Source organism: Nannospalax galili, unplaced genomic scaffold (genome assembly GCF_000622305.1).
Source record: "Nannospalax galili isolate Female #2095 unplaced genomic scaffold, S.galili_v1.0 scaffold33, whole genome shotgun sequence".
In the NCBI taxonomy this organism is placed as follows: Eukaryota; Metazoa; Chordata; class Mammalia; order Rodentia; family Spalacidae; genus Nannospalax; species Nannospalax galili.
In genome coordinates, this window is record NW_008335436.1 from 4,330,116 (window position 1) to 4,342,836 (window position 12,721).

The 12,721-nt window shown below is 41.2% G+C and overlaps 1 protein-coding gene across 1 annotated transcript in view; it reads left to right on the forward strand.

Moving 5' to 3' along the window:
* The window catches only part of Wdr49 (WD repeat domain 49), a 178,656-nt gene continuing 165,935 nt past the window's right edge, over positions 1–12,721 (forward strand). Inside the window, exons 1-2 of the mRNA XM_008830150.1 lie at positions 1–15; positions 1,477–1,665. Coding sequence (XP_008828372.1) covers positions 1–15; positions 1,477–1,665 — 204 coding nt within the window. The remainder of the gene's footprint in view (positions 16–1,476; positions 1,666–12,721) is intronic.

Genomic DNA, 12,721 nt, shown 5'->3' on the forward strand with positions numbered 1-12,721 from the left:
ATGGTGCCTTTGGAGGTGAGAACAGGGCATGAACTGTTGGGAATCCACTCAGGGCCTTTGAAAGAGCAGCAAGCACTCTTAACTGCTAGCCATCTCACTAGATCAACTTTTTTAATACAATATTTTTAATTCTTTGAGAAAGTCATACATGCAATGCAATCCATTTCTCAGAACGTTTTTAGTTCTTGATTTATTTCGTTTTTGTTTTCTTGATTGTTTTATTGTTCTTGAGAACTCTGCTAACATTTTCTTGTCCTAATCTATTCTCTTTGGGGCACTTTGTGATTTATTCTATTTCTTGTTTGATTTTAGTTTTCTTTTTCCTGCAACCAATCCACACCCATTTCATTTCTTCCTATTTTTTGTGCGTTTCTCCTGTGCTTTGGATTCAGTCTAGTTTTCATCTGCCACATGCTTGTTTGAAGAATTTTAACTTGGTTGGAAAGCACTGCTGCCATTATCTTTAAGCTCCCCCTTTTGTTTCTGGTTTGGGTGGAGGTTTTCATCAGCAGACACGAGTGGTGATGAAGGGAGGCAGGAGGCAGGCACTGCCCTGTGTGTGAGCCCAGATGCACTCTGTTCCTGCTAACAGAGCATCGCCCACCCAGGCTGCCCCTGGTCGTACTGTCTCTCTGTGTAAGTGGTCCCGGGATCAAGCACGTGCCCATTTCCTTTCAGAATTTGGGCTTTTAATTCTGTACTTTCTAGATAGAATTTTTGGCCTCGCCTAAATTGCTTTTCCTTACTCTTCTTTTCTGACTCTGAAATCTAAAAGGGAACCAATGCACCCCTGCTTCCCACACTCTCAATTTTGCAGCAGCCAGAGCTCTGCCTAGAGGTGATCTGAAAGTTGTGGTGGGAAGGCAGAGGTCAAGTAGATTTGATCAAAGCTCCCCATTCATGTATCATTTAGGACTAGGAAGATGTAAGGAAAATCCAGGGCGGGGCCGGAGGGGAGTGTAACTGGTCTTCAACTATGGGATTTCCTTTTCAATTAAAATGAAGTTTGTGGGGCTGGAGAGATGGTTCAGTTGTTAAGGGCACTGGCTGTTCTTGAAGAGGACCCAGGTTCGATTCCCGGCACCCACCTGGCAGCTAACAACCTTCTGTAACTCCAGTTCCAGGGGATCTGATAACCTCTTCTGACCTCTATGGGCATGACAAGACACAGGTGCATTTGTACACATGCAGACAATACACTTAACAAATAAAATAAAAATAATAAAATTTTTAAAAGAAAGAAGCTTGTATTACATTGTCTGTCTGTCTGTCCACACACATGCCACAGCATGCATGTGAAGGTCAAAACTGGGAGGAGTTGGTGCTCTCCTTCTACTATTTGGGTCCTGAGGATTGAACTCAGGTTGTCACTCAGTCTTGTCAACAAGCACTTTCACCCAGTAAGTCATCTCACCCCTTCCCCTTTTTAGCTTTAAAAAGAGTTTTTCAGAGTGGTGAAATCTTAAATCCCTGAAGGTTAGCATGCTGATAGTTAATCCTACACCTCCCCCACCCAAAGAAAACATTGACGCAGATGTAAGGATTTCCAGTGTGATATTCTTTGACTTTTCTAAAGGGCTACTCATGAGTGAGAAGCTGCGCTGCACATCTTATTTCCCTGAAGCCTGTCTGGAGACGGGAGAGCTAACCTGTCTCCTATTAACCGTATGTCCCCACATGAATCATAACTCCCCAAGCTTCTGTTTCTTCTCTCCCAAAGTTTCACTCCCAGATGTTTGCCATTCCTATTCCTTCTGCTCTCCCTTTATTCATAATCCTTTAGTAAGTGTACAGGACAGTCTTCTTTATAACATTTTCATGAATGTCTGTCACTGTACTTTTCTCATGTTGGCCCCCTCATTACTTGCTCCTCACACCCCTCCACTAACCCTCTTCCTTGTCCCTACATCGCCTCCCTTCCACTCTCTTTGAGAAACTACACTCACTGTATTTTTTCCCTTGGTTCTCTCTCTACCTTCTGGCCTCCAGGAAAAAGAGGACTATAGAATGAGCAATGAGACTGTTCTGCCATGGCTTCTCCAGAGAAACAGATATAGTCTGTGTAAGCACCTATGTACATTCGTGAGATGTAGGCCATTCACATTAATTATGGAAGCTGACAGTCTGAAAATCTTCAGATCAAGTTGACAAGCTGGATACCCAGATTTGGCTCTATCCACATCCAAAAGCTGAGAACCATTAGAGCTTCTGGTTTAATTGCCATCCAAAGGCTACCACATTCCAGATCCAAAGTCTCAGTTTAAGTCTACGTTGCAGTTCAAAGCCATTAGGAAAACAGTATCTCTGTCACTGAGCAGCAAAGGGTCAGCCTTTCTTTTCTACTCACGGCTTAACTGGATGAGGCCACTCTCATCATCATGGAGGCAGCCTGTTTTACGCAGTCTGATGTACCAAAGACAGATCTCATTTCAGAACACAGAACCACCCTGAATAATGTGGGCCATTGATTATCAGGCACCTTGTGGAACAGTCAAATTAACACCATGTAAAATTAACTGTCAGGAGAAATCTTCCTTTGAGTTGTTGGCCAGGGTAGTCCAAGAGACTCCCAAAATTTACACAGGCTATTGCCACAGCCCTTGATCATCTCGAAGAACTTAAAAGTAAGACCCTATTGATGAAGACAGGGCATACTTCAGACACAAAACTTGGAGCAATGGAGCTGGAACTGACTGGAAGCCACCTCCCCTGAAGGCTAGCTCTCATAGTTCCAGAGGATACTTTGCAAGTTGCTAAGGGGAAAAAAAATCAATCAATGGTCCAACCCCAGCTTTTAAAACTAATAACCACAACAATGACCAGCACAACAGTCATTTTAGGGGTAGCAGTGACACTTTTATCTTGGGGAATATTTAGACATAGAGCCCACTCAATGGAAGGAAACACATGTGTGTACTATAAACACAGCCAAATACACATGGCTGGAGAGGTCATAGATCTTAGAAAAAACTCCAAGGCTATCACATCCCTAAACAAATGTAATTTCTTACTATGTCCAAAATGTGGATCCTTATATTTACAGACAAATATGTCAGTCACCACTTACCAAGGAAGCTTCTTTTGCAACAGGTAGAGATTATTACAAAGTTCTACAACTGGTCACACACAGAGATTGTCTATGAATTTCCCAACCCTAAGTGACACATCTATGATGGAACCTCTACACCCAAGGCTCCCAGAATTTAGTGGAACTAGGGGTAGAGAGAATTCTACCATCTCTCAACTCTCATCAGTGAAGCTCCCTCATGCAACAGAGGGCCATGAACACAAAAGGACACAAATGGCTAAAGCTTAGAGAATAATAGTCTGCAGAGTTTGGGTCCTTGGACAGGACTGCTATATTAGACTTTACCCACCCAGGGTTCAGGGACCCTTGTAGAAGAGGGGGCAGAAATATTTTAAGAGCCAGAGGGGAGGTTCATGACCATAAGGAAATTGAGCCTTACAGGTTCCTGGGACCTTGCTCAATGAACTTACAGCAATGGTCTCAGCATGTATAACACCCATGCAAATTCAAGCAGACAAACACCCAGCGTAGAACTGTGGACATGGGCAGCAGACCCCAATCTTAGCCAAAGAACTATTGGCAGCTGATTACAGCTGCATGAGGAAGTGCTGGTCTTCTTAAAGGGAGGGACTCTAGAGGCTGAGTAGACCTCAGTGCAGTGGATGAACTTGCACTGAGGGACATCTGGAGATACTAACTTGACTCAGTAGACCTTAACACAAATTACAGAATGCAGGAAATCCAGTGGGGAGGTTTATAAGAGGCTGTCAATGGGGAAGGATATAAAGACGATCAAGTTGAAAATGCAATTCACAAAAATTCAATGAGAAGTTTACAGAAAAAAAAGAACTGTCATAGTTGCAAGAAGGGAGTCAGATTTGCTGTAACAAACTAACAAAACTTTCTGAAAGTAGAAGTTAAATCACATGAAATGTTCCAATCTTTAAAATGTGATTGTACATCTCTAACGAGGTTAGCCATTACAATGGTTTGGGTTATGAATGTTAAATAAAGGAATTATAAAATAAAATTTTAAAACATTTTTATTTGTGTATACATGATGTGTGCATATGGGAGGGCGTGCACATGCCTAGGTGGGCATGTGGAGGTCAGAGGGCAGCTTGTGGAGTTGGGTCTATCCTTCCCCCTTTGCCTCAGTTCTGGGGGTGCAACTCAAGTGTCCAAGCTTTGCACAGCAAACATCTTTACCTGCTAAGCCATCTCGCTGGCCCTAAGTGGCATAATTTAAAAATTTAGTACATTAGGATGTATTTTAAAATTACTTTCAACTCCCTCCCTGATACATGATGGTTTAATCCTATAGCTTAGCAACAAGTCAACCTAAAGAAAGAGAAAATAAGCTGGGAGATGGTTCATTTGGTACTATACTTGCTGCACAAGCAAGAGGACCTGAGTTCAGATTCCCAGAACAGTCATAAAAAGCCAAGCATGGTAGTGCATGCCTGTAACTCCAGAGGCTAAGAGACAAGAGGATACCTGGGGATTACTGGGCAGTCAGTTTAGCTGAATCATTTGGACTCCAGGTCCAGTGAGAGATCTTGTCTCAAAAAATAAGGTGGTGAGAAATTGATGCAGACACCATACATTGACTTGCTCTTCCCACCTGTACACATGTGCACATGTATGTATGTACACCCGACACATGTGAACACATAAGTATGTACAATAAAATATACACACACAAGTAAAAAGAATAAAAGAGGGCCCAGCAAGGTAGCTCAGTGTGTAGAGACATCTGCCTCCAAGCCTAACAACCTGAGTTTCATCCCTGGGCCCCATATGATAGAAGGAGAGAACAAACTCTCCCAAGTTGTCCTCTGAATTCCACACATGGGCTACGGGACATGGACACCCATACATATAAATAAATTAATTTAATTAAATAAATAAACCAATTATCGGCAGCAAGTTATTCTGAATGGAACTTCAAAGAACTTACATAAATTAAATTCCAAATGGAATTAAGATTACCGTGGGGGAAAACATGGCTGCATCCTACTCTATGGTACCTATTTTGACATTTGTATTTGACCTCTCTATGGTGTTTATGTGTTCCTCTTTTCTTTATAGCTTTTTCTAAAAGTTGTTATAGAGAACATTTTAAGGATTTTGACAGTTTGGCATTTCTGTTCCAAGCAAATGTGATAAATTCTTCTAACCATGTGTTCCTAAAGCTTTAGAGGAAATAAGCCCAGTCATTCGATTCCACCACCAGAACAAAAGCACTCAGGGGCCTTCCCATCCCCAGTGTCTGCCCAGGTCAGGGAGCAGACACTAGCCAGCCTTGATCTCTTCAGAGGCCTGCTAAAAATTCTAACATGGGGCGTTTGTTGATGAAAGATAAACTGGACAGGACACGTAACACAACAAAGTGCACATAGGAGCCACCGGTAGGAGGAAGTGGAAACTGGAAACGGTAAGAAGGGACAGCAAGCAGAGGGCAGGTTGTCAGTTGAAAGTGCAGAGTGACGTCACACAAACACACCAACAGGCTCCCAACAACCCAAGTGATGCTCAAGCTGCCTTTAGATGAAAATGCAATTGACTTAAAATAATCCAATCCCCAAGCCTCAAGAAGTTCCAAAATATTGTCCACGTTCCGGCGTGAGTCTGCTGGTCTTTACAAGCCTTTTTCTTCTCCTGAGCTTTTGCTTTCTCTCTCGATCTCTCACTCTCTCATTTTTACTCTAGCTCTCTCTTTTTAATGACACAGATGATTAGAATATAACAAATTCCCATTAGTTGGGCACGAGAGTGAACATGAACTTTACAAGCAAAATCGACCGACCGGTAGGGCACTGTGTTCAGAAGGTCTCTGAGGTCATTGATTGACACCCAGGCACTCAGAGCTGTTCTCCTGATGCTGAACCACTGGATACTGTTAATCTTCACATCTCGCAACATACACTTTCCTGGCCACTTTTTGTTCTGTTTGGTCTTCCTTTCAGATTTACCACCAAAATGCACAGTAGGGGAAGCCACGGACTTGAGTCGGTTTTTTTCTCTGTGGACTGTATGCTACATTCTGTATGCTACATTCTCCTCTGGCTAATCAGTATGCCCAACTGTTCCCTTAGAATTTAGAAAGGAATGGTCCCTAAAACCCTACCTATAATTGAGAAAATGACAGAGTTTATAATTTAGTTTTAACTCATTGTTTTCTGTATAGGAGAAAAACAAAACACTTGAAAATCAGATGCTTCTCAGGTAACAGAAAATCCGAAAGTGAAAAGCATATGTCTGTGTGTATATGTGTATGTAGAATTTATTAGACCAGTTTACACTGTAATGATAACAACAGCTATCTCACACCTGAGAGGCTGAGAGTCTGGTAGTTTCTCAGTCCTGAGGTACAGCCCACGTTTGAGGTGTGTTTTCACACATCAACAAACATGATCAGGAAAATTCCTCATTTGATGGTCCCTACTCAGAGGATTCTAGTTCATGGCAAATTGATATTAAAATCATCACAGATGGACTCAAAATACAAAATGCAGAGAGGTGTAGGGAAAAAATTTCAGCTGTCGGTTTGCTATGAATTGGTCAGTAAAGCATTAGATTACAGGGAACCATACTTGATAATATCCAAAGAAATTAGAAGAAGGTACTTGTCAAGGGTAGTAAAGTGGATAACTAATGAATTACTTTCATGGTCTTGGCTACTATAGTCATTGGACCACATTTTAGGCAGAGTAAATGAAGAAAAGAATGCCTTCCCTCCTCATCGGTTCTTTCCTATCAGACAAAACACCAGCCTTTCCAGGGTCCCCAACATCTTCCATGTATGCTTCCATCAGCCATTATTGTGTTATGTGGCTATTTCCACCTGTAAGGGAACCTGGGGAAGTAGGTTGTCTTTCCTGATGGTGGGCACAGTGCTCTTCTTCATACAATGTAGGTTCCTGTCAAGGAAGAGGCAGGGATAGAGATGTCGGGGAGAGAATCAAACTGCACTCAAGGCATCAAGAATAAAAGGTTATCCTCTGGTTCAATACCCTTCCTTCAAGCTTCAGAAATGCTTGGACATTTTACCTTTTATGGAATCACTTTAGCTTGTCTTGTACAGGCAACCACGGTGGCTGTGAGTGCATGAGTGCAACAGCCAAGTCGTGTCCAGAAGACGCTGCTTCCCAGCAGTCCTCCCAGGCTCTGGCTCTTACATTTTTCCTTCTTAGTTAGATATGTTCTTAGGGTGACTGCAGACATGCTGTGAAGTCTCTTTATGTACATTCTATCAGAATACACCTGTCAGTTTGCCCCATTGTTAGTGGTGTTATACAGCATGGTGTTAATTTTAGTAACTTGCTGTACTGCAAAGTACTTTTCCTTCTGTAATTGTAAGTCATCTGTGGTGAAGGCACTTTGAGATAGTATAAATATTTTATTTCCTGAGAAACTTAAATCCATTGATGGCTATCATCTCCTGAGTCAGTTATTATCAATGATTTCTTAGCTCTTCCAACATCTATCTCTAAAAAAATATTTACAAAAATTAAAACAATAATGGGGCCAGAGAGATGGCTCAGCTGTTAAGAGCATTGGCTGCTCTTGCAGAGGACCCAGGTTTGATTTCCAGCACCCATGTGACAGCTAACAACTGTCTGTAACTCTAGTTCCAGGGCATCTGACGTCCTTTTCTGACCTCTGTGAGCATTGCACGACACTGGTGCACTTACACACATGGAGACAACACACTCATATACGTAAAATAAACATGATAAATTAAATTTAAAAACATTAAAACAATAAATAGGGTTAGAAATGCAGCTCAGTGGTAGAGTGCTTGCTTATGTAAGAGACTATATTTGTTCTTTTATTTCAAAAGTTACTTTTATGTATGTGCTTTGCCTGCCTATATGTATGTGCATCACATCTATGCCTGGTGTCTGCAGGGGCCTGAAGAGGGCACCAAACCCCCTGGAACTGGAGTTACTGGTCACTGTGAACTACCACGTGGGTGCTGGGAACTGAACCTGGGTCCTCTGTGAGAACAGCAAGTGCGGTTAACTGCTGAGCCATCTCTCTAGCCCTGAGTGTTTTTAAGACATACTATGGTAACATATTCAAGATATGGGCATAGTGATTAGTTCATCCTTCTTTCATTCTTCTTTTCTTTATATTTTCTAGTGTTAATCTACATTGCTTTCTTTCATTCTAGTAGTGTGAACTGTGACTGGAAACAGGAATCTGTGAGATGCTTTAAAACATGACTCCTGTCTGGATTCTACCTCCAGAGATAGATTTTACGTAATTGTTCTGGAATGAGGTTAAATAAAAGATTTTTTAAAAAACTGCCTAGATCATTTATAAAGCTACCTAGGGGACAATGATTGGGAAGCCAATGATCAGTTCAATCTTTCAAATTCGAAAATTTCTGGAGTTCCAAAATTACCTCAGTGTGAGTACTCAGTTCCTCAACAGAGTGGGTATAATTCTGGGCTGGCTAATTTCTCTAACCAGTCTTTTCTTGCTTGCTCTTTCCAGTACTGTAAGAGCCTTGCAGATGGCTCTACTTTTATTCCCAAAAATATGCCACGAAATCAGTCATGTCCGCATCTTTACACATCATTTCCTCCCTTAATCCTTCTTTCTCATATTTTGATCCACCTAGTGGTTAATCATCCTTTGAGCATTGTTATAGACACAAATTTTATCAATGCTCAATGTATCCTCCCATCCTGATCTTGCAACTCTGGATTAGGAGCCTTATGCACTCCTCCTTGGACACGCCCATATCATGTTCTTATAAAAATGAACAGCAACCCTCTGCTGCTAACCTGTACCCTTCATGAATGCAGAGGCCAATCTGTCTGTCTTTTTTTCATGACCAGTGCTTAACACCTAATGAATGCTCAATCAAGGTATGAGGAATAACGAATACATACAAATTTCAGTCCTTTGAAAAAATTCGTTTGCTATAAGCAAGTGCTAAAATTCCACTGTTACCCCAGCAAAAGCAGGGCTAAGTGTGCAGGTGACGTAACAGATGCTGGAAGGACAGATCTATTGCTTGATCTATAGGAAAGTCTCACTCCTTATCATTAAAAACTATTGTCAATACTCCCAGCCTTGGTCTCTGTACTTCCAGAGTACATGTAATTCTGTGACCCAGAATGCAGCAGCTTGACTTCAGGCAGAGCTCACTGCATCCTTGTGTTTCCTCCTCCCTGAGTTTTAACCTAAGTACTAGAAGGAACGTAAGGATCCTGTGATTTAATCACTTCGCTGTACCACTCATGGAGGTTTTGAAGCCACAGAAGTTAAGTGATTTCCATACGGTCCTGCAGTTAGCTATTGTCATAGATCTTTGCATTATTTCTCTCTTAATTAAAAAATTACCTTACCTCCCTAAATTGAGTATCTCACTTTGTGAGGCTGTAAGGCACAGCATCCCATCGCTACATTTCCCCCTGTAGATAGATAAGCTTTCTATAGTGCTAACTGCCCCCTCCATCCTCAGAGGGTATGAACACTGTCATTAACCCTGATGCCGTTTACTGTGAACATGTGCGTCCTGCTACTTAACTCCAGAGTGCATTTTTAAGGCTTGCTGCAAAGACTCATATTTCTTCAGACAGTGGCAAGAGTTCATCTTGAAAATTATAAAACCAAAGTATGTTGAGTAATTGAGATGCATTTTCTGTGGCAGCATTTGGCTGTGGCAATGATTGCAAAAATGCCATCTGCATTTCTGAAGATGACTTCCCTGCAAGGGCACACGCAGCAGCTTGATTTAGGAGGTATTTCCGGTATTAATTTGACAATTGCTGCTCCCGCTGCAAAGAAATAGAGACCTCTGTCTTCAGGGCATTTAATCAAAGCTCTGTGTCCAGGAGCCCTGTGTTCTGGGAGGAATATTTATGGGAGCTGTGCTCTCCCTCGGGATTGCAGCTTTCAATCTTTTAAAGTGTAGTTTGCTTCAGAACTTTGATTCCTACAAGTTTTGAATTCCCTTTTACTGCTTTTTTCCTTTTCTTTCTTTGCTTTCCTACACAGAATTTCTTACTATAAACAGAGGTGGAATGGCGGCATTTTTCACAGGAGTGTGAACTGTTGTGATTTTTTTTTTTAGTCAGTAGAAAAAGAAAAAGAAACCTAGAGGAGAAAATAGATGTGGAACATAGGGATAAGAGAAGAGAATGATTCTAAAAATGTATTTGATGCCAATCCATTGCTCTGTCACCTCCTTTTGTTGATTAAAATGTTCATTTAATAAATAATTATTTGGTGCCTACCACGTATTCACTATAATATTTTAAATAATAATCATGTACATTTTATATGTTTTAAAATAGTAAACACTAATAACATACATTTCTATTCGTTAAACTGATTTCCTGTATTGCCACATAACAGACTGAACCACCAAGTCAGTGGCTTTCCAACAGAATCGTATTGTCTTGTAGCTCTGGAGACCTGAAGTCCACCATGGGCGGACCATTCTCCCTTTGGGGACCTCAGGAAGGATCTGTTTCAGTCTCTCCCTCCCTCTAGCCTCTGAGAGCTCCTTCACTTGTGACAGCAAAACCAAAGTCTTTGTGTGGCTTTCCCTCTGTGTGCTATGTCCATGCTTCCCCTTTGTATGAGGACAACTGTCATAATGGATAGGGCCCACTCTCCAACAATGTGACTGCATTAGCTTAGTTTCATCTGCAATCACCTTATTTCCAAACAAGGACAAACACTTCTCGGATACTAGAGGTTAGTATTTCAGTACATGCATTCTGAAGGAACACAGGGCCAACTACCACATTGACTCTAATGTCATCTCCTCCAGAGCTATCTTTGCTCCATCTGCCATGCCTTCCCAACTGTTCTTAACCTATCACCTTCTTAAGTGAACTCACATAGGATTTCATCAGTATCATCGTTCAGCAATGGAATCCACACACATAGTTGAAAGCCATTATTGGCAGCTACTTCCAGAGTGATACATAAAACAAAATGGGTGAATAAATCAACCAACAGATAAATGCCTACACAGCCTTTTCTGGTTAGGATACAATTTCACATCTGAAGTCTAAAGTGATTATGAAATATACATGTACGAATTATTACCTCCACATTTAACAGCTGAAATTGAATCTCAAACAGGGTAAACATGCAGTCACATTGGTTTAGTGGCAATTGCTCACAAAAAATTCAGATGTCCTGCCTCTGAACAGAAAGCTTTTGTCACACTGCATTTTTAGAGACTTTAAAAAAATAATCTCCATTTTATTCCTCCGTGGCTCCAGTCAGTGACCAGTGTGTAACTGATGACAATTCTCTCTTGACAGGCAACCTGTCTCAACCTGTCTGAGAAACTCCCAGGTGGGCTCATGTTCTCCTCCCCACCATCCCCTCTCTGTTTGCATGTGTGCTTGTATGTGTATGACAGCTATGTATGTTTCTATCTGTATCATCTCTATATCAACTGGATGTCATCTATCATTTCTGTCTCTTCTTGGGTTCAACCCATTTAGTGAGTCTACATGGAATTAAAATCCACTTCCAATGTAGATTAAATTTGTAATTCTAAATATAAAAAAAATTATCTGACTACAGAGATTCATGTATTCTAACAGCCTAAGAGGATTATACCAGAACTGATAGTAGTTACACTGCTTGGGATATAATTTCTGCTATTATTTTAAAAGTTCAGACAGGACAGAAAGAATGTAAGAGCCAAATGCTGCAAGAAATTCTATTTTATGGACATGATGTGGCCAGGGTCTCATGAACTCACAGCATTGCCTACATAGGGCCTGCACTAGACTGAGATGGTAAACATCCATTTACAGATAGAGGAGGGGCTCGTGAGGCTGTGTCTTGCCTAGAGGAGCTGATAGCAGTCTGGGGCTGCTAGAGGAGAGGAAGTCACTGTTTTCAGAGATGCACTGCTGAGGACTCATCCTCCAGTGAATACCTTCACACCCATACTCATGTGGGCCTCCCTGGTTAAACCCAGGAGGTCACCAAGCAAAAGCAATAACAAAAACGTGGGATGGTGATTTTGTTGGAGGAGGAGGAAGAGGGGTGGTAGGGATGGAAGGAGGATAAAAGACAGTGGACAGATGTCTGTGATCAAAATGGATTATGTACATGTACGAAACTGTCAAAGAATAAATTAATTAAAAAACAAAGAAAAAAATTTCAGAACATTTCAAAGCAGACCAAATCTTCCAGGGAGTTATTTAACTGCCATTAATTCTGCCAAATCCTGAGGATGAAGATAGTTTTTTAAAGTGATAACTTCCCTCACCCCACATATGTGCCATCATTGCATTTCATGACTAACCTTGAGATACTGACATGATATTGCTCTTTGGAATAGACTTAGACAGAAAGCCTTTCTAGAAGGAATGAAATGGTTGTAGAATCTCCGTGTTGATATGACATGCACCAACGTGGGTAAATGGGCTTCATTCCAGCTCGCAATTGCAATATTCCAGTCCCTCAACAAAGTCCTACTTCAATTCCCCAAGGTTGTAGGAACATCCCTTTTTCTTTGTTGATGCTAATTCCTGTGCACAATGTGTTCACTATTGTTTTCCATGTTAGCTTTAAAATAATTCTATAAACTAAACAGTATCACCATCTTCATTTTGTTTGAATCTGCTTCTGATTTTAGACATGGCTGAAAATGAGAACCAAGTCATGAACCTGGACTTCTGACTCTGAATTCTAAGC